The 20,047-nt window shown below is 37.6% G+C and overlaps 1 protein-coding gene across 2 annotated transcripts in view; it reads left to right on the top strand.

The window, feature by feature from the left end:
• The window catches only part of LOC113502213 (voltage-dependent calcium channel subunit alpha-2/delta-4), a 52,140-nt gene that overhangs the window by 14,567 nt on the left and 17,526 nt on the right, over positions 1-20,047 (top strand). For both annotated transcript variants that reach the window (XM_026883669.1, XM_026883670.1), the window contains exons 3-4: positions 5,531-5,641; positions 19,348-19,576. In XM_026883669.1, coding sequence (XP_026739470.1) covers positions 5,531-5,641; positions 19,348-19,576 — 340 coding nt within the window. The remainder of the gene's footprint in view (positions 1-5,530; positions 5,642-19,347; positions 19,577-20,047) is intronic.

The following is a 20,047-nucleotide window of genomic DNA, read 5'->3' on the forward strand; positions in this document are numbered from 1 at the left end:
TAGTCGCTTTATTAATTTAGCTGAGATATTTATACGATGTATGTGGCTTGTGAGTCTTTGTTATTTTTGAATTACGATTTTTTTTGCTTGTTCCTTTTTTGTGACCAGTTTACATAATATTCTATATTTCTCAAAAATCGCTTCGTTGTCAGTTAGGTACTTTGCCTTTTTGATAGCTGACTTTCATATTGTATATACTACTCCAATAATCCAAATTCAAAGTCCATTAAATTTAAACGTGTGACGTTTTAATTAAATCAGTTTTCATGAGACCCAAATTAGCGATTCAAAATCAGAGTAGCATCAACTTGAAAACGTGACAATGTCACGAGATTCAGTTCTCCAGTGATATCTCACGTTTACCTTGCCCCACATCTGACAAAGGCGGCGACTCCGCGAAGGTCCAGCCTTCACTATTCACACTACTATCAAATTAGGTTAAACTCGGCGCGGCCGCCAGAGCGCGCTAGTTACGGCCCGCGTGCCTTCCGGCCGGGAACGACGATCTCGCTTCAAAAGATTACAAGTGCACAATTGAAATTAGTGGAGTTTGTTAAGCTTTGTCTCTTAATTTTATTAACGTAATTACTGTTAGGGTTTAATTAGGGTAATCTGAATTTATTGGGCACTATGGCAAAAGCGTTGAGAGGACGTTGAATTGAATATTTTTTTTGGGTTTTATGAGGGTGCAATTCTAATCGTTATAGTATACATATATGCATATCTTGTTGTATCAAATACCAGAAATGCTTGCCTAACTATATTTGTAAAAAACGCGAGTTTGATAGACAAACGAAATTATTTCATTATATATAAAAAAATGGTAGTCATTATATCCTCCTACTTCACACTTTGCTACACTACTTATGGTATTTAGAACCCACATACAAAAATCACCTTTACAACTTCAAACTATAAACAAAATGAATTCTTAAAGCTATGAACATGAAACAAAATCCTTACAAGTAAAATAACAATTAAGAATATATTTTAATAACGCACTCACTGCTGCAATAATCTGATTCAAAATGAAGTTTTACAGTGAAATGAATCTTCTGAACGCTCAATCTCGACATTCTAACGAGAATATGAAATTCCAAGGCGCTTCGTTCCCCGCTCTCGCCTTTCGAAAACTTAAATTTCATTAGTAATACATTTTTAATTAATCGTTACTACGTATTAAAAGTTTGGCGTTTTGGCAAGCTACGCAATTAAAATTAAATTGGTGGGTCGAGAGTGTCCCTTGAGGTGAATTACCTGCGTAATACATTTAAACGGCTGCTTTATTGAATAGGGGAGTGATAGCGAGTTAAATACCGGACTTGCTCTATTTATTTTTGGATTATATATATAATATTAGACATAGGTTTTATGGAATATGAGATACTATCAAACATTGTCATAACTTACTATACATAATGTAAAATCATAAGTTTTTAGTTAAAACCTCCTTTTATGAAGGTATCAAACAAATACTTTTTTTTTATTTAAAAAAATAAAAGCTTTATAAGTAATTCGAGTACATGCCAGTTCGCTTTTTTTCTTCCATCATAAAAATCTTTGACACATGACTAGTTTTCTCTTAACTTCATAAAAGAATATGAAATGCTTGTTGAAGTGGAATTTTATAATAACGTTTCCTCCATATTAGAAATATTACAAAGACTGTAACATCACAAACGACGCTCAAAGGAGGTTATTATCTAAGTACATACATAATAATATTCATGAAACATTGTTCTTGTTTTACTTTTCATGGCGTGTTACTTTGATTTTAATTCAATTGTTTTAATTATTAAACTTAGAAATCAGTCCAAAAAACTTGTCTCCCTAACTAGGTACTGATGGCAACCCACAAAATTATTACAATCTGAAACTGTTGCCGACTATTTTGGGAGTGGCCCTAACTGCCCTAACCACGCGTATTAAGATTTCGCAAGGGGTCCATACCATAAGGAGATTGCCCTTTTCAGCGTGTATTTTTTTGTTGCCAAATGGAGTTCTCTTGTGCGTGGTACGCACAAATGCGGGCGGAGTGGAAAGCCCTGTCCAGCGCAAGAAACGATGCCCGCGGACCGGCCGCCCGTGACGACGCGTTTTTACTCGTGTTACTTCACATACTCGTTCATTCCACTGTCCCTTAGATTTTATACTATAATATTTTAGTATGTTATTTGGGGAAAAGCAGAGCTTCTGTAATGTAGTTAGGTACTGCAATAACTAACATTATCAGAATTAAAAGTAAAAAGAAATAACAATGAAAAAAGAATAACTAAGGCAAAATTTGTAGGTATTATTTTTAAGTCTTCAGTATGTGTCAAGTTTAGTGTGAAGTCGTCTTTGCAATTTATATATTTTTACATTTTTAAAGCCTTTTCACATAATTGCTATTACAAAGAATAAGTTAATGTATTTGAATTGTTTTATAAGCCATAAATTTGTTAACAATTGTAAAGGTTAAAAAGAGCTGGATGGTCATAGCATTTACTTTTTCATATAACAGGTATAATATGAAGTATAAATAAGTAGTAATTCGGTCAACGTATAGAGGTACAAACCTATAATTATGTTACAAGTAAGTAAAACAGTAGCAAACATAATGATATAGGGTCGTGCACACTATGGCTACTTGGCTACTTATTTACGCTCTGGTAACTTGTAATGACAGTGTTTACCCAGCAGGAGGACATGTTTAGTTTGTATATTTATAAGTAGTATAATACATACACGCATGAATATCCCACGGCTGGAAAAAGGCCTACCCATAAAGAAAATTAAATTGCGTTAATCACTAGCGGATTATTGTGTGTAGGCATAGTAAATAAAATATATATATTTTTTCAATTGACGATTTCATTTAACAAGAATCGATTCATTTTATTTGTTTTAGCTACAAAATCATAACTTTTCTTTAACGAAGTCGAATAAAAAGCGCCTATGTATTAATCCAAGGTGTCAGATGACACTATGTCAAATTTCCTGAAATTAGAGGTAGCATCTCATTCGTAGTTCATAGTTCTCATTAATATTAGTAATTTTAATTGCAGAATAATTGCTGCTCAATGATCTACAAGTACTTTTTTACTAACTCGGGTTTAGTTTTCCTACTAAAAATGCCTTACTTATCAAAATATATCACTATTTTATTCGACATACATACATAATATATGCTACTATACTTAAACCAGCTCCTTGTACCAAATTAAAATAGTTGAATATATAGGATTAATCATAGGTCCGCGAGGGTGGTGTTGACACACAAAGCGGATTAAATTAACTGCCTTAATTGAATTTAGGTTCCTTGTTAGCCAATGTGTCCTGTCCCGGGGGTCGCGGCCGGCGTTATGCAACGCGCGGCTGAAGCCCGCCCACCCGCCGCACTGATTAAATTACGAATTAAATACAACACTATGTTATAAATGTGGTTTTTGATGATGTTTACTGAGTTTTGTAGCGTGGGATGTGTTGCGCATGCGTGGGTAAGATAAAGAGGTTGCTTATGATAGAGAAGAAAAAGATTGAAATTATATATTATGTAGACGCGATAATTATATATTTTAATCGCATGACAAAAAAGAGCTTTACGTTTTGATTTTTGTCTATTCTTATATACTGACAATTTTAATACCATATACTAAATCGTACCTATGCTTGAAATAAAGTGAAACTCTAAAACATTCTATCAAAAAAACATTTAAATACAGTTTAGTGTAACTGTCAGTTAAATATTCCATAATGTTTTTCCTTAAGCCAATTTTCTAACCATAGCTCTGATATTATGAAATTACTTCCATTAAAATAATAAACGATGGGAGACGATTAACAGCCCCTGTCCGTACATAATGCAGGTCTGTGGTAAGCCAAGGGTCAGTAAATTCCCCTCCCTAGAGACGCGCCCTTAAACTGGAGCAAACATTTTTGTTTATCGATGCTTCAAATGTTTTTAATAAAGAATCAGAATTTCGTGAGGTAAAATAAGGGGCTTTTTTTTCGTAAATATAACAAATGTTTTACGAAAAATGTTTTGGGGAAATAGGTCATAGTATAGACATACTTTTCGAAGAATATTTATTAGGCTTTTTGATGTCTTAGTAAATAAAAAAATGGAAAAAAAATATATACTTCAATTAATCAAATTATAAATTTGCTCAACGAGATGACGTGCTTTGTTAATCAAATTTACTAACACACTTATAGGTGTCATATTTCTTTTAGTAACCATATCATTAAGTTACTAATTAGAGAGTAAAGTTCATACTAACAGTAATTCACAATGACCAGTGTAGGTAAGCCGAGTGTTGACAACCCTAGCGGTTCACAAATAGCCCGCGTGTGTAGGGTGGGATCAAATCAAATATCCGTCGGCCGCGACCCTTCCTCCGACTACCTCGCCACTCTATTTGCACAATTAATTTGGCTTTTCCTTGATAAAATAGGAATAGATGTATCTGGATAAGATATCAAAGTTTACTCACATCCCAAAAATAACATACTTTCGTACCTTCAATTACTTTTATTACAAGGTATACGTTTCTACATTCCAACAGTTACAAACACGCAATTGTTCTTCGATTGAATTACATTTAAGCTCGAGAGCACTTAGCCATTCCCCTTTTAAAACTCAAGTAGGCTATCGATTAAATGGGATCTCCGGGTGTCGTTGAAGACAATGTAATATGAAGGGGAGTGTCGTCGCGGGCAGCCGACGGACGTCTCTATGGCGCGCCATCCCACCGCCGATGTCGATGGTACCCTTAAAACGAACTTTATTGACTGAGCGCCGCTGCCTCGCCGTAAAATGTATTACCACTCATCTATACTCTATGCTCCCTTTTATCTCCCCGCTCATTCTTCATCTCAGACATACATATACCGAGTCAAATCTGTTATTGCAGGCTCTCGTTTCCGTTACAGATAAGCGACGGCTTTGTCAAAGCGGTCGGTGGAAACGTTAATAAAAAAATATTATAAGCACACTGACGCATCTCGTTAGATTTGATAGTACAACAAAGGCGACATCGGGCACATACAAAATTCAATAACAAGGCAGCACGGAGCGGGCGCCTCTGCCGAATAACAATAATTTGGCAGCCAGCATCCGCCAAATTCCGGATGTGTTCGTTCCATTTTTAAATTTGACAGGTCTCGGGCTCGCGCGCGGTTCGCACCGCGCCGCCGCCGCGCCGCGCGCCGGCCTCCGCCATGTTGGCAACCAATAACTCAACGCGTAATGTAGCGCGAATGCGACACGATTGTTGTCATTTTCACAAATTATGCGTACGCTACATGCCTGCCAATGTTTATCTGTGCTCGTGAAAGCATTAAATTACGCGTGCTCTACGCAGATATTACTTGCACTAGTATATTTACTGTAAATTATTGTAGACTTATCTAAATAAAGCTAATAATGAATTGACAATACCTTAATACCAGTTTCATTCGTTTTTTAAAGAATTCGACATGTCTAGGAAAATATCAGTTGACTACCCTGCTGACTGTTCTCTACATGTATACACTCTCTTTTGTCCAGAAATACCACGAGTACAACGTGGACGTGGTCCGCAAGGACGGGCTGCTGCTGGTGCGCGAGCTGGCCGCTGAGGTCAAGAACCACATGGACTTCAAGATCAATGCTGTCATGGTGAGTTCACAATACTTTAACTCTATTGTTTTATCTACCCCACTGTTTCAAACTGCTGGGCAAAGACCTCCCCCAAATCCTTCCACGATTCTCCGTTCTAGGTCTCATAGAACCAGACCATTAGTAACTCTAGTCTTTGAAATACTGCTGTAAATTGTTTTATGATAGGTCATTAAGAAGGTGGTGCCAGCAAATAAATGAGTCAAAGGGAATGTTAGTAAATTAAATAAATATATTTCTCATAAAAAAATGAGAAAATAGTAATTAGCCATATATGAAATTAATGCATTTAGAGTCACGCAACGTAATTTACATCTGATTTGATACGATTTGTAAAAAAGCCAAAAATGATATCAACACATATCATCACATTTACAACTAAATACTGTTATTCATGACTTACTATTAAATACATGGTTTAATAAATATTGTTACCATAGTGATAATACGTGCATTGTTTTTGCTTCCAAATAATAAGATCATTTTGTCCATCTTCATGAGTATTTCCTTCAGAATGCCAACGATTTTAATGAAAAGGGTAAATGTTTTTACTTCAGGTAAATAACGAAGGTTTATTGTGGAGAGTATCAAAGTACTAGCAGGGGAAATTAACTGGTTGTTTAGATAACCGTTTCATAATTCATAAGGTCTGTGTCGGAGTCTTTTTTCTAACGCTTTATTTCTCTGTGTGTAACTTCTATGATCTTGTAAAAGAGAAGCTACTTAAAGACAAAAAACGATAGGTATCGTTTGCACAGTTTATATAAGTGTATTCAAAGAACACAAATTAACTAATATGACTGTGTGACGACTGTTAAAAGTACTTACACATTTTGATTTTGAAAATGGGTAATCGTCTCGGTTGTGCCATAAACTCTGTAATGTCAGTCAAAAATCACTGCCTAACTCTTTGATGTCAGCTCTACAATGTCATGAACTTCTAAGCAAGATAAATATTTACCATTGAGACTTTATAACATCATGTGAATGGAAGATGATGTCATATTAAAAATGCTTTAAATGATTATGTACGTCTTCGTAATGGCGGAGCTTAGATAAGCTTCTCATTTGTCTGTTGTTGTGACCCATTGTTTACACTCCCTAAAGGCACTCTCTTATTTGCCAGAAAAAGCGAAAATAATTTCTCATTGTGACATTTTAGTACAACAGATCTTGGATTATGTCCAATTAATTTGAACTTTAAATTTGTTGAGGCAAATAATCTTATTATTTTCAATCAACATTTACAATTATGATAAAACCGAAATCAGCATTGGTTTACTACAGATGAACCTTATTTACAAACTTGCGTATCACGGTTCTTTTTTGATTTTCCAATCTCAGGTTTAGCGGTTTACCTAGTTCAACGACCTCTAAAAAAATATCAAGGTTTTATGTTAAACGAAAATACAGCTGTCTAAGCATTCTCTACCGATATATCCAAACGTGTTGTAGCTACAAATCCTTCATTAATATATGTAGGTACCGAGCCTCGGTTACATCGCATTCGACAATTTACCAAATAATCCCCTCTAGGAACTTGAAGCCTACCTACGTAAATAAAATGTAATTGAATTTAATTAGTAGAGTTAAATGAACTTGAGCCGTAGGAGCCGTAGTATTGCATAGTCAGGGCTGAGGCTGTGAGTGTGTACTGTATGTAGACAGAGCCCCGTATGTGTGCGCGGGAATCTAGTGCACAATACAGAAATCCTTTCAAAGTGAATTGTCATGCGAGTTGAGATCGAGCCACGCTCACGTTCGCTGTTATGACCTGATTTCTGATTGTTTTCTTACATTCATATTGACAACATATCAGGATGTATGAAATAAAACAAGTTCAAACAAGAATGTTGTTAGTTAACTGGATTACAAATGTATCGTATTTAATTATACATACCTAAGCCAGTATTCAATTTGCTTAACAAAAGCAATAAAACCGCAGAGCTCCATTTCAGTATAAAACTCAATAGGAATGTGTTAACGATGAGGCAGGCGAGTTGCGAATTGAAAGTAACGATATTGCGGCGACAGCGAGCGTGGCGTCTGCGACATTAACATATTCAGCAATGGTCGGTGTCGAAATTGTGCGGCGCTCGCCTCCCGGGGGCGCGCGAGCCGCTCGGCGCGCCGCCTGCTAGCCGCGGCATAGTCGCCCGCGCCCGCGGACACGAGTCTTCGCGATTTGCCGCACCCACTGATATTGGAATTCTTTTGAATCTCAACTAGCCCTCCGACTGCTGTTGCCTGGGCAACTTTTAATCGTATGTAAAGTTGACAATTTCAAAGGAATAAATCTTTCAACAAACTCTTTCTTCACACTGTGCTGCATTTGAGACCAGCCCGTAGGTATTCCTCAACAAAACTTTTCCATAAAACCACACTTCGCCTCCTTGGTCTCGGTTTGTATATACGGGAATAACACGCGACAAGTATTTAGGTACCCATGTCGACATCTTTATACTTAAGCAAAGTTTGTTAAGCACTTACGTTTTGGTAAAACATGTAATAATTCAGGCAGTGAGAAGTTGTACGCAAAGTTTTATGAAGGAGCGACGATGTTTGGAGTGTGAAAGCCAAGTTGAGCATGAGCCGCGGCGACGTAATTATTCGATCCGCACCTACCTCCCGAATGTCATTTGTGGTTTTTGTCCGTACTCTGACGTTCTCCTTTCTGTAAAAGTTCGTTTTTGTCGAATCGTCCCCGCCGACTCTAATGAAGGCCTACAGGATTCAATTAACCGGAGGGATTGGAATGTTTTGTGATTTGTACTGGATACGGAATTCTATCAACGCGCTTCAATTCAATGTCTTGCAGCCTTCGTGCAAATGAAATCGATCAAAAACTGAAAGTATTCGCCCCGTCGCTTACAAGTCACCTTTATTACGTTGTAAACTACAGGACAAAGAAAGAATCACCTGACGAAAACTTATAGCATGTTTTTGTTCTTCATTATACTTGTTTTCTTTCGTCTACCTTTCAAATTGCAGCTAGCAACTTGAGTTCTATCTACATAAGCGAAGTAGGTGCTAGAAGGGCGCTAGAGCTTGAGTGCGATATTCAAAGCGTCGTGTGGGCTGCGTCTCGATGCGGTGCGGAGCGGAGCGGAGTGGAGCGGAGTGGAGCAGACGGGTCGCGCTCAATGCTCTCGTTCTTCTGTCGCTGTGTTAGCATTTTGACTCTGCACTTCCAATTTGATGCATTGTTGAATAAACTCGAACCTTCTGCTGACAATCGACTTCTGATCTTTAATAACCTCTTGTTCAATAAGCTCGGTTTGATGTGATTCTCCACTGTTAAAGCAACCATTTCTTTAGTTATCTATCCAGAAATAATAAAGATAAACCAACACAAATATTCGAGTATTCAAACCATAACACACGACTTAAAAGTGTAGGCGGTGAGAGACAAAGCATATTATTTTAGGCTTTCATCCTCACATAAATTCCACATAATTTTTACATAAACTATTTACCAGTACCTTTGTCGTATCAAAGCATCTGATTCCTTTAAAGTTGAAGCATAGTTGAAATTCCTTTATGTACGTGAAGTTTAGCAACATTTTGGTGAAATTACCGGAGTGGCTGTGGAGGGGCGGCGCATCGATTGAGCAATAAATCATAATAATATAATGGGTATAATGTAAACAGTGGCCGCGGGATGATGGCCGCCCTAACCTCTGCCGCGCGGCCCCGCCTGCCTGCCTACTACCTTACTCCGACAAAAATGTACAATGGAACCAGGTTACATTGAACATTTTGGATTGTATAAATATTTGCACGATAAACACATTTAACACACGAATTTTAGTCAAGTTAACGTTACATTCAGGAAGCAGTTTTTGGAAGTTGGGATTTTCAGGTGTTGTTGAAGTTGTTTGGTCAATAATATTTGTATTTTGAGCTGAATAGTTTGCCTACCTTTGAGTAGCTGTAGGCGTTCAAACTTCTACGAGCTACTTTCTGAAACTGCGCTTCATAATCAAACCATTCTGCATAAACGAGTGCTACGGATGTCGTAGCGTAGTATTCGTAGCACAGACTTTTCTTCAATGAAAATTCTTTCCAGGCTAGTGCTACATTAAAATGGAAAGTACCGGTAGTGCACAAGGTAATTGATACAGCACAAAGATAAAAAAAAATCACTTACCAAACCACAGAGTTGTTATAAAAATCAATTCCAACCATCATTAAGTTGTGCAACCTTAAAAAGAACGTAAAAAGCATTGATTACCATTGAATAGCGGCACGTTATTCGCTAGTTCATTTATGTAATTAATGATATGGCCACGGTAGTATCCGCGGTATAAATAAGTTCGTAGTCGCGGCTGAATTAACACGAGCACGTTGCCAGCTCGCTCTGTCAAATACAATTGAACAACTCGAGCTCGGACGTATCGTACGATAGTTTCGAACTTTCGTAAGTTGCGTACGATAGATAGAGATAGATAGTTTTTGCGCAACATACGTATTATATGTATGAAATATATTTGAAAAAAAAAAACATCGCATCGTTTGTATAGTACGTTTAAAACTATGGTCCACCCACACAAAGATAGAAAGCCTTCTTTTTCAACAATACACTATGACTTTTTCAAAGTTTTTTTATAGTCACATATCAATAAAAAAATACTTCTACGGTTATTGTGACCAAAACCTTTATACCTGGCGGTAATTTTAGCGCGGGATCATAGCAAGAGAAAAATATTTGCATGGCCTACAAATATTTGTTCCGATTCTGCGTGTTTACACATGAGAGATTTATGTTGTAAACACACCGATACAGGGAAAGTGCGAGGAAAATCCCTCCCAAAATAAAAACATACAATGTATGTTTGGCGAATTGATTGGCTCTACGTCTAGGTGAAGGGATACTAAGGTGGCATTCACTGCTGGGATATATAACCTCAAACAAAATGATCGCAGTTCTATCATGAAAACCCGTGAAACGTTTAAAAAGAGGGATTTAGATAGACACATGCTCAGCTTTACGCAATATTAAAAAATACTTATTTAGTTCAAAGCTAATAAATACCTACTGGAAAGCATGACTCCATTCTGCTACCGGAATAAACTGCTTACTTCAAACTTCTAAGCTTCCTGAAAACATCCAAATAGTATTTCCCTCAAATCGCTTGATAACTAACTAACGATCTCATGGTTACAGAAGTACTCACGGTATTCAGGCGAAACAACCTTCGCCATAGTCTAGATAATGATCTACTTCAACTGCAACAATTCTAACAACAATGTAATACGATGGAACAGTTTCATCACACACGCTCTATGACTTCGCGAACTATGATAAACTCAATAATTCGTGTAATGTAACGCAAACAATCCCGTGAGCGGGGACGGCTTGACGCGTGTTTGCTGCAAGTTGCCGCCGTCACCGACACAACTATTCCACGCCAGGTGCTCACTTCAAACACTTGGAATACCTGCTTCGACTACACTAACCAAATCAATTTCAAACTCCGTCACTTTGCCTCATTTCGTATCGCTGCTGAACTATACGTATACGTACAACTTGCTACATACTCGTAGCAAGATATTTATTCGTAGCGTTAGCGTAGCAGTTCGTAGCAACTTACCGGCCACTCGTAAATCTTTTCGGCAGTGGTTCGCATTAAAAGGAAATTGCTACAGTTGAAACTAAACTCTAAAAGCTTAGTAGTGTAGTGAGAAACAGTCGAGAGTGTAGTTATGTACCAAATACATCGCTAAGCAGCTTAATGTAACACGGTCATATTTTTACGTAAACTAATGTCAGTTATATATGTTTCATTATGTGTTACGGCATGTCATGTCGGGATATAAAAGGATAATCCTATTTACTATTGTATGGCATCTTCACAACAACTAAATTATTTGGAAAATGTTGTATAAAAACTATTTCGCACGCTCCTTATAATATTTATTGTATGGTGCCATTAGAAAATAAACTTAAATTTATCCATTGTACTTTCTCATGATTTATTTTGTAACCGTTTGAGCTCTGTTCACGTAACAATGTGTTCAATGTGTTTAACTTTTTATTAAATCGTTTGAGAGCTAAACGGATGGGAGCCGCACAAGCGAGTACAATATCCGTTCGGCTTGTAAGGTAATACGTTACGCTTCCCACGCTATACCATACAACATGTGTATGCTTAAATTCCGTAGCAAGCCTAAGTGCAAGGCGCACCGCCAAATTCCGGCGGCGTGCCGCAGGGCGTAGCGGGCGATGGCGGGGGTGCGGGGGGAAGCGCCAGCGTGCGGGGGGGCGAGAGAGAGGTGCGGGAGGGGGGGACAGGCCCACCAAATAGACCGCTGCACTTGCCCGACCTTAATGCCGCCATCAGCAAATTGCGAAACACCAGCTGTTTGTGACAAGAAATCTCTGACATAATTCACGCCATTGGCTTGATTTGACGGGCCTGTTGGTCTAGTGGTTAGTGACCCTGACTGCTATACCGGAGGTCGTGGGTTCGATTCCCGCCCAGGACAAATGATGTGTGGTGAGCATGATCATTTGTTCTGGTGTCTGGGTGTAATTTATCTATAATATGTATGTATTTAGAAATATATAAGTAAGTTTATCAGTTGTCTGGTTACCATAACACAAGCTCTGCTTAGCTTGGGATCAGATAACCGTGTGTGAGTTGTCCCAGGATTTATTATTATTATTATTATATTGGACCGCAATTGGTGGCGGAAATTGCTATGACAATCATCTCCGATGCGACATTTATGACGACGTCGCTTACAAACCTTCTCCCTACAGCCTATTGAAATTTAAAACGGCGGACGATAAAAACACGATCTGAGTATTTATCATGTCATAACGATTTGAAAGCGCATTTAAAAATCTTTCCCAGCGCTCCATCGCTTACATTGAAACACGTCGCAGGCGGAAGGAGGATCGAGTAATATCTGTCAGAGCGTGTAGAGGGTTATTAAATAGCATCTCGGGGGCTGAGTGCACCGTGACCCATATCCCGGCGCTGCACCGCCCGACTTATACGAGTGGACTTTATTGATTCGCAGTCTTGAGACGGTGCGCCGTCCCGCTCGCACCCGCGGCCCAGGACAGAGGGCGGTGATTCCTGTAGGCTACTTACTCAATATTCTAAAGCGCGCCCGACGCCTGCACTACAACCACCACACACCGCCACACAGCCACCACGTCCCATTTACATCTTCAACGACACTACAATTTATAAAGTACGAGTTCTCATTCTCAGAGGCGGTGACGACAATACGTTTTCTTTTTTATAGCTGTGTTTTCATAAAGGTTGTATTGTTTTTGGATAATTTGTTTATCTTAATTTTGTAACATCAACATTAGAAACGGTTTTCTTTCAGCGTTTTATTATAACATTTCTATTATTCTCTGAATCCAACGAAATTGTTGTCATGGCGGCTACAAGCTGACTGTCAGTTCACAGCAAAAAGACCTGAAACAAATTAAATCCTCCTAAAGATTAATGGAAGGAGTGCGGCTTTAACAGTTTTGTTCCATTTCTATTATGACAAAGTGCACAATGCGCCGAGTGAAGCTTAGTGGAATTACAAGTCAGTACGTAGGACTGGCGACTACATGTTTTATTAAAAGCAACTTCAAAGGACTGTTCACTAAGGAGGTTATATTGTAGGTAACATTATATACCGTTGTATTATGAGCGTGGGCGCAGGGCCAGTCGCCGGAGGGCGGGGGCAATGACCTCCGCTATCTTCAATATAAAACTCAATTTAGTCAACTGCTTTCTAATATACGTCACGGAGTAGGCATGTTATTGGCTACCTTTACTCCGCAGTTCTTTTATAAATTTCGATAGGCTTATTGTGATCAGACATGCAAAGATCCTTTGAACAATTGCCAAAAAACTTCTAACTATAGTGTAAAAATGTTAAACAGTCGCTGTAATTTTATAGCTACGCTCGCACGCATGGAGCAATTAACATTTTTTCACATTAAAACTCACATAAATTTAATGTGACAAGTATTTTGACAGTTTTACGATTACATTTGAATTTACTATTTGAAGCGGTTGCTTTAGCTGTTAATTTATAGTCTTGACATGTTTTAGTTCGCGGCATGAGTTCGTCGTTTAGTCTGCACTCACGCTGCGCCTAATGAGATTGATTGTGACTTAATTAACAAACACAAACAATGCCTCCATTCATAGTTTCGTACGGGTTCCGTTCTACGATTCTAGGCATAATTATGTTGGTCGGAGTTAGTAGTCTAGACTGATAGGTACTGTTACGTAATGAATATTATAAATGAGTGAGATTGCTTGTTACGCTTTGGGCTAGACATCTTAACTAGTGTTCGGAATGGTAAAATGTATGATGATGTATGGGCTATGGAAGAACGGATACGTCTATGTAGCTTAAGGCTTGCGAACTTTTTGCAGGTGAAACAATTGTCAAAACTAGTATTATCTAATTTATGAAACGGTAGACAAACGAGATGGTTTAACCGGATGAATGTTGTAAGAAAAACATGTAGCAAATCAAAAAATAAAATATTGTGCTTTAATTCTCAGTGACATGAAACGAATGTATAAATGTAAAAGGCGATAACTTTAAAAACAGTGACTTCACAGTCCCATATTAATATCTTGTTGTGCAACAAGATCCATACATATTGCACGTCTTCAGTACTAACTGTTATTACGTCATGCATAACCTCCGCGAGGATGATCTACGAGTGTTACGGAAATCGTGATAAGATCGAAGTTGATAAGTGTTTATGTGTAGTTTAATATGCAATGTTAAAGTTTTTTTCAACAGCCCCCTCTCATTAAGGAATTTAATCCTTGTTTCGCGGATGGTTTTAAAACACTCAAGTCACATGCATAAAGACACCCAGACTCAGCACATTTATTCGTGGATCACAGACGGTTGTTATAAGCAGAGATCGAACCCACGACCCATCGCGCACTGTAGGTTTTTCTTGATGACCTCAACCACGTAGCTATTTGAGTCTTTAATAATCTATGTTTGACTGGTATGATGGCCAAGGTCATCACGCAAACGACCTTTCAACCCCCAAGAAAAAACATTTGTACCAAGATTTTATTTACAGATCTTATCAACAAAAGCTTTGAATTTAGATTCAAGGGGCAACATCAGACCACAAAGGTCTGATGACGGCAAAAACATTTATCTATAATGCACTATTCTTATCTACATTCAAAAAATCGTAAAATGAAAACTCATGTAGACGGTTCACTGAACCCTGAGTGCCCTGACTAATTCAGCCGTGCAACTTTATATACGAAATATAATTTGGTTTGACCATTAGGTGGCGCATACATTAAATGTAGCGCTCCACACTAATTGAATCTCTGCTGAATAATTCAGAGATTATAGCCGTGATTACATGCGTCGAGGTTGCATATGCAGAGGTGGCCAAAGACAACAAACAATAAGGTTGGCCTTACTGCATATGATTAAGTTGAGTATAATCTAAGTCTCTATGTACAGAGAGTACATAGAGACTTAGATTCTCTCGAAATGTAGTTTTTACTCGATATTAGTAAGTGTGAGCGAGAAAAATAATTTAAAATATAGATGTATATATTTCTGTTTCATAATTAGACTAGCTGACCCAGCAAACGTTGTTTTGCCTAATAAATTATTTCTAGTTGTATGTATTTTTAATGCCACATTATAAAAAAATTAAAACAAAACATTTGAAATGAAATGAAATGAAATCATTTATTCTGCAAATAGGATATTTCATCACTTTTACTATGTCTTTTATGAGAACCTGACCTGAGAATAAAATTTCGTCCAAAAAATAAAATATTTTTTTTTTTGTGAGCAACCCTTATTACTTAGGGGTATGAAAAATAGATGTAAGCCGATTTTCAGACCTACTACTATACACATATAAAATTTGGTGAAAATCGGTTAAGCCGTTTCGGAGGAGTACGGTAACTAACATTATCGATGTTAGTTACCATGGGATATACCCACCACGGGATTTTTTTATATTAGATTTATGTTTATTAACACTCTCATTCGATATTGTTTTGTCACAATTGTAATTGCTAATTGGAATCTGAAACCACCGCACATTGTAACAAAACTCAAAGGTTGTCTGTACAATTAGTACTTCTGGTATTTCATGTAAGACTACCACAGCAATGTTAAGATTGTAATCCAATCGTATCTCGAGATCCATCTAACAACCTTCTTCCGTGAAACTCATAGAACTGTTTTAAGTAGCTCCGTCATACGAGCGATAGAACAGACCTCAGTGCCAAAAAGTGAGCGTGTGTGCGTGGGGTATACAGGCGTAGTGTAATCTGATTACTCGTGTGTGAGACAGTCGGTCGCTGCGGCAGTCGGCACGCTCATCGCTACAGACTTATTGTGTTACGTCACGGCTCGTGCAAACACGTGACAACACTTCACACCAACACAAATTAGTTACACTTAATTGCTCTATATAGAACTGAATTCTAAAGTCGTGTTACATGCAATGCGACGACAATTGAAAGCTTATTACCTTCATTCATGAAAATATGTTTTATTGGTCCGAATTTTGAAGCGGAACCTAAATAATAGAAGATAAGTTAAACTAATAGTTATATGTCAGTTTAAGACTTGCATCAAAACTAACAGCATTATGACGTCACAAAAAGGCCCAAGAAATAAAAAGGTTTGTATCCATTTTAATTGTTGTTGAAAACAAGAGTGGAGTAACGAATTGTGTACGATTATTCTCATGTAATAAAATGGTTTGAGTAAAGTTCACTAACCTCTGACATGTCGCTCTCACACGCGAAACCTAGGACCAAGTTGAACGTTCGTGTTTCAAAATATTGTATGAGGGTTGCGGTTCCAATGACAATTTAGCAGAGAAGTTTTTTAAAAAGAAGATCGTATATTTTGTCTTAACAATCTATAAACTATAAAAGGTATTTGAATAAACTTGTATTCGTCTATAATAAAATAATAATAATAATAAAAACTTTATTTGCATGAAATGTACATAGCATTACAACAAAATATTTAGTAAATCTAAATGAGGGTATACACAGATATATAGTTCTTAACCTCCCGTGCTAGTCAAGACTGTGTTACGGCAAGGTAAGATTCTCGCTCCAGGAAATACCAGTCGTATTTATAAAGACTTACAGAACATTTTTCTATCAGTCGCAGTACCCGATATTAGTCGGGTAAATAAGTCTGCGAATCTCCTACTTAGATAACATGGTATCTGCACAACCAAGCGTAAGCAGAACTAACCTTTTGCAATCAAAATATCCAAATATATTGTGAAATGTCGAAACAATCTAACTAGATCCATTTTTGACATTTGCTCGCAATGAACGAGTAAGAGTGCACCCGGCCCCATTCGCGGACGCTCGTTCCCACTCTTCGGATACGTCTATAAACCGTTTGCATCATATGTCATAATGTTCCGTATTATTTGTCAGTTTATAGTTATTTAAAGAGCGCGCATCGAGCGCCGACGACTCGGAATCATAGTGAATACGTTCAGTTTATCTCAGACACTTATCTCCGCTTTATTCGTGAGAACCCCACATCTTTACCGGTCGCTACAGATGAGACTGGAGTATCGATGTTTTTCTGTGGTATTTTCATATCTTTCCATTCAGAATAAGCAATGTTCCCATGTTCTAAGATTCAAATTATTGTACTACAAGCTCGCATTCATCTTCTAAGTGCTCCCGGTTAATTAATTCGGTCGCCACTTAAACAACAAGCTCACAGCGCCTAACAATTGTAAATAGCGCTGCAATTACTAAATATAACAGCAGGAGCGACATTCGCAAAGACTCCATTTATCTCAGGGAAGCAAGGAGTTCGCAAACAGAATAGTTCGCATAATAAGTTGGGAATAGGACTCAGCAATAGTGGGCCGAAAGCGGCGGTACTTAGCTCAACAATAAAGTTGAAAAATCGAGGGGATTGCCGTGCTGCGGGCGTCGCACTCGGAAAAAACGACGCTAACATTTCGCACTTAATGAAACCGTAGCTGAAACAAAATAAAGGAATGTATTTACAGCGCTAAGCATTTTTACAAGAATAATCGAGCTTTCATCGCCGCTCCTAATGTCGAGGTGAAACGCGTGGATATCAAATATTAATCGTTGTCGATTAGTCAGACCAAATTTATAATGCTCTCAAACTATATTTATTTATAAGTTTATCTATTTTCAGGATTTTGATATAACTTATTTATTCATAAACATAAAAGTTATGTCTTTATGTTGGCTTTAATTTACTCGTGTGACAAAGCAATTATTTCTTTGTTGGCAATATCAAAGGCTCTATGAAATATACAATGTGACATAAAAGATTTTCTCCTTATTATCAAAGGATTAATTTTAATAAAAATCCTCTTGCGTGGCGGTCGGGTGTCGGCGCTGCAAGTGCGGTGTCGGAGGCGGGCTCGGCTCGGTGCAAGTTTTAATTACTTCGCCCCCACTTCGCGAGCTTGTTCCTAGGATGGGGCTATTTCGTCTCACAACTAAAAACTCTCATTTATAAACTGTGTTTTCTGTAGATCTTTTTTAAAAAGTCTGAATATAAATCTAGTTAGAATAATGTTCTGTTACTCATCTAATTTGCTTTTTTAATTAAGCGTAATCATGTTTTCATGGCTGTAAGTGTATGTACTCTATTAGGTATTATTATATTTCATTTGTATACATTCGAGTTGTGTTAGTTTCGTTACCTAATTGTATAGTATATTCCGGTTAATGACCTACCTCTCACAATGACGGAGGTTCAATACAATTGACTTTGGTCGCTGAAGAACAATCTGGTTTGGGTCGTTAACATCACGCAATCCCCATCATGGTGATAAAAGAAGGGAATTCGGAGATTTCCATACAACCTGATAACCTCAATTGTACAACTTTTCATAAATTCGGCGTTCAACGATATCTCGTTGTTAATCTAAAGTTTGTGTCGAGATTAAAAAGAAAAATCTTATTTAGCTTATTAAACCTGTTTTTTTTGTAATATGAAAAAAAACATAATGAAATCTAAAGAAGAGTATCTATTGTTGTTAATTTGTTTATTAAATTGCAAATAAAGAAGAATGCTAAAATTGAACTGTTGTTTAACTAAATGGGTACATTCAAAGCACTTTGAATGTACCCTGTGTGTGAAAGGCAAAAGAGAAAGGTGGTGGAGCTGATTATTTTTGATCGTGCGCTAATGTCTGGTGGTAGGACAAAGGCAGCTATCGATCAGCCCAATTCCACGCTAATTGCCGACAATTGTCTACCGCCTTTATCCGTCCACTCATTGTGTAGCCGCGGCTCGCGATGACTCAACTGTTTCAACCCTTGTAAATCATACCAAAGGAGAAATGTTGTCACTAATATAAATTTTATTTTAGAATGCGTTGTGCTTTTGGTACTTTTACATTGTGTTAACGAGATATAACTATGTGATTATATGTTTGTAGGTTCATTAAAGTTTTAGGTGATTCAAATCTATTGCATCACACCTTCTTATACCAAAATACTTTATTAAACAACTGCAAAACGAAAAAATAAACAATCTTTAGACTATCTAATCTAAACTCAGTCTGTCAACCAACCTAATAAAATGACTTAATTTTTTCCAAGCTTTATCCTCATGACACCACTCTTTATTGATCTCTTACATCCCAGCTCTTCAAATAGTATCCAACAGTACCTAACATTTTTTTCGTTGTTTAACAGAGAATAATGGACAGTGCCGAAGCCGCTGCGCTGTCAGCCGGCAGTGGAGCCAGTGACGGTGCTCCAGGCTCGTATTACGACGCGCGCTGGCTGAACGTGCACGCTGACGACGGCACGCTGGCGGCCCGCGCGCGCCGCCTCTCGCTCACCCCGAGCCGACACTTCGACCACATCGCCGTCAACTCCAGCTACAGTGCGGTGCTTATGCCACCCTATATTAATACCGATGGTGAGCTTGTTTGTATGTTATTATAACTGAGGCCTAAGAATAAACACTGGAAGGTACAAAGTTTAAAGAAAATGTATGAAAATATTTATCGTTATTTTAGATGTGTCTGCACTTTGAACAAAAGATTGAGTGGGTGGCTTTTTTAAAACTAAAACTCAAACTAATCGCAGAATATTAGTTGATTAAAATAGTTTTACGTCTAATCTACGCTTGTTTGAATTGGAATCGATTGAATCTGGTATGTAATAAAAATCGTCTTCCTCCCAAATTCAACATTGCACAGGATTGATTACACATGATTACTTTTTACAAATATACGCGTACGAGTTCCAAATGAACTTCCATCAGACATCAGAGAGATTACAAGACATACAGACAACACCAAATTTATATTTGACCTCATATTTTACGCTGAATAATAAAACACAAGCGAAAAATACAACGAACTCTCCATCCCGAAATAATGGAAGC

The sequence above is a fragment of the Trichoplusia ni genome, chromosome 16 (assembly GCF_003590095.1).
Source record: "Trichoplusia ni isolate ovarian cell line Hi5 chromosome 16, tn1, whole genome shotgun sequence".
NCBI classification, from domain to species: domain Eukaryota; kingdom Metazoa; phylum Arthropoda; class Insecta; order Lepidoptera; family Noctuidae; genus Trichoplusia; species Trichoplusia ni.